A 3,322-nucleotide genomic window follows, 5' to 3' on the forward strand; every position below is an offset into this window, starting at 1 on the left:
TTTCTTATAAAAATTATGTTTTTTTTTTAATTGAATTTTCTATAAAAATTGATTAATTCTTCTTAAAAAAATTCCATTAAAAATGACGCCATGCTTTTATCAAATTTTTAATAATAAAATAATTTTGAATATAAACTAATAATTCTTAACATATGAAATTTATTTTTAGTTGAGATTGAATTGAAATTACTATTTTTTTATTTATGACTAATTTTATTTATTATATATTAATTCCTTTTTGTTAGAGAATAAAAGAAAAATTTATTTAATAAAATTAATATGACAACCAGAAGATTTTATCAAATATAAACTGAGTGTTATGTAAGACTATTGTTAGAGCCTTAAAGACAAATGAATTTAGTTTCATTGAATGGACAATAAAATTTGAAAAAGAAAATCAAGTTTATATATAACACTAATTATACTTTGAGCAAAGAAGCTTAGAAGAAAATCCAAGATGAAATTAACATTAACTAATATACAAATATTATTAAAACAATATTTTTTCAAAAATAAAAGAAAGATAAAGATTAGAAAATATATTTTTTATATATTTTAATATTATTAAGTAAACTATTTAAAAAATATGATTCTTTCACTTTTTGAGTTATGAGTATTAAATGTTTCATATTGTTTAGTTTAATATTATTTTCAATCTTTTGAATAGTGTTTCCAACTTAATTAGATAAATGAAGAATTCAACACAGTTTTGTTTTCGTTTAATTGGATAAAGGAAGAACATTTAAAGTAGCATTAATCAATTCACACATATATTTTTTAGGATTTTTGTTGGTTTTAGATCAGTCAAAATATGGTTGGAATTTTTCAATGGATAGGGTAATAATAATAGAATATTCTAATAATTCATTAAATTTACATAGCATTCAATTTTCTTTTGTAACCACGTCATTATAATAATACAAGTTTTTAATAAACAGACAAAGAAAAATAAAGGTGCTTCTTAATGATATTGAAAAAAATTATTGATTTTTGATTTTGACAAATTTTGACATGAAAAAATATAAAACTACCAAAATACGAAAAAAAAATTTATTTTATAAATTCCATTTTTCGTTTGAAAACTGGTATTATTACAATTTAAAAAATATTTAATGACTACATTAAAACAGCAAATTACCCGTAATCCATTTCAAAAAACTACACCTAAGTCTATTGTTCCTCCTCTTCATACTAATTTATCTGTTGCCCAGTCATTACCATGTCTTGGGAGTCTATCTTCTCCTATTCATTCTCCTTATCGTTCAAAAAGTTCTCGTTCAAGCCATCAAACTCTAAGAACCATAACATCTTCTAACCAAGAAAATCCACAAACTCCATTAATAACAACTCCAGACCAACATACAAATTGTTCTTTACGTAAAATCCCTTCTAAATTATCAAAAGTATGTAGGCTCTTTTATAATGATGATAAAAGGAAAAAACAATCTACATGTACTGATTCTGAAATATTTCAAATATGGAAAGATATACTTATAGATATTAAGAATGATGGAACAAGTAAAAAATGGAGACAGACATGGAAGAATAACAATTTGGTTCTATTTGAAGATTTTATAATAAATGATTTAAAATTTATTAGAGAATATGTTTGGTGTCTTCCGAGAGTTAAAAGAGAAGTATTAGCTTGTCTTGTTAATTGTGTCAAACTGGGATATATTGATGACTCTTTATTTCAATACTATTTATTGAATAATCAAAATTTTAAAGAAGCTTCATCTTTTATTCAAACTTTACTTGATAACTCAGAATATATTTTTGATTCTAATGGAGATCCTTGTTATAATGAAGATGGTTTTATCATTCAAATATCCCCTAAAAAATTCTTCTTAGTTTGTCTCCATGAAATATTAGGAAGTGATGATTTAATTACTTTTTTTACTGAATCATATCCATTTTTCAGTGACTCACTTACTATTCTTCGTTGGTGTTTTGAATATCATAAAAAAATTAAAAAGGATTTTTTAAATCAAAGTGTCAACACTGAAAATAGTATGGAATTAATGAGACTAGAAAAACTTATTCTTGGAGTTTTATCAAAAAAAGAATCTTTGGACGAAGAAATTGCTAGTGAAGTAAAACATTACTTCTGTACAGGAATGTATTCGAATTCTTTCACTGTGTCAGTTATTGAAATATTAAACAATAAAGTTATAGGTGAAACAAAAAAAGTTTCTCCAATCACCCCTTCTTTAAAAGAAGAGAAAAAACAGAAAAAGTCTAAATCATCTGATGAAAGAAGAACTGAATATATAGAAAATATCAATGAAGTTCAAGATGTAAATCGTGAAAACCTTTTCACTATTCATCCTTTAATTGTTGCTCAGCAATTAATTTTCTTTGACTCTTCAATGTTTAATGTAATCCAACCAATCCAATTCTATAATTGCAACAGTTGTTGTATTAACAAATATATCTCAAAACTAACTGGTGTAAAGTGTCTTATTCAAAAACACACTACCTCTCTTGAGACATTTTCTTTCTTTTTAGAAGTTGCTAAATTTTGTATTGCTCTTAATGACTTTAATATGGGATATATCATCTTGGAAGAACTCTTATTTTTAACAAAAACAAATAAGGATTTATCTCAATTATTATCTCATGAAGTTGAACAACAATTAACAAATAGCTTTGCTTTATTCTCCCCTGTGAAACGATATGACACCTATAAAAATGCAATTTACTCTTTACTCTCAACAGAAAGCTTTATTCCATGCATCTTTATCCTTGAAAAACAATTGAAAAAACTTAACAAAAAACCACTCATTGAAAACAATCTCCTCAATATTGTTTCTATCAAAGAACATTACCAACTTATCCAATTATTCATTTATGCTTTACAAAACCCTTACCAATTAGAACAAAATGTATCGTTTCAATTTTTCTTTCATTCCATGTTTAATTAACTACCTTTTATTACAGTTTAACTACTCTTAAACCTCTCTTATTACCCTTTTCATAACTTTTTTTAACATGAACAACTATTCATTTAAGTATATGTACATATCAAAAAGTTATTTATTGTTAAATAAAACTGAAATAACACAAATAAAAAATAACGTAAAAATTTAAAATGAATATGTAAAACATTATTAAATAGACTTTCAACAGCATCAACTAAATGTTAGTACAAATTATATTTCCAGTCAAGAATAATACAAAATATACCACAGGTTGAGAATAACATTACTCTTCCAACAACGATAAAAACAAAATTAAATAATAGAAATGAAATGTATCAAAGAATATAATTAATAAAGTAAGCCACGAGTAGCTAAATAAAAGAAGGGAAATAACGAAGAAG

The 3,322-nt window shown here is 24.2% G+C and overlaps 1 protein-coding gene across 1 annotated transcript; it reads left to right on the forward strand.

The window, feature by feature from the left end:
* Nucleotides 1-1,112: 1,112 nt before the first annotated feature.
* ENU1_146330 (hypothetical protein) lies at nucleotides 1,113-2,924 on the forward strand (the record flags this gene model as incomplete). The annotated part of the gene is made up of 1 exon (XM_008860486.1): nucleotides 1,113-2,924. The coding sequence occupies one exon, from the start codon at nucleotides 1,113-1,115 to the stop codon at nucleotides 2,922-2,924; it is 1,812 nt and encodes a 603-aa protein (XP_008858708.1).
* Between the last annotated feature and the right edge of the window lie 398 nt (nucleotides 2,925-3,322).

This window comes from Entamoeba nuttalli (genome assembly GCF_000257125.1).
Source record: "Entamoeba nuttalli P19 unplaced genomic scaffold asmbl_6029, whole genome shotgun sequence".
Classification (NCBI taxonomy): Eukaryota; Evosea; order Mastigamoebida; family Endamoebidae; genus Entamoeba; species Entamoeba nuttalli.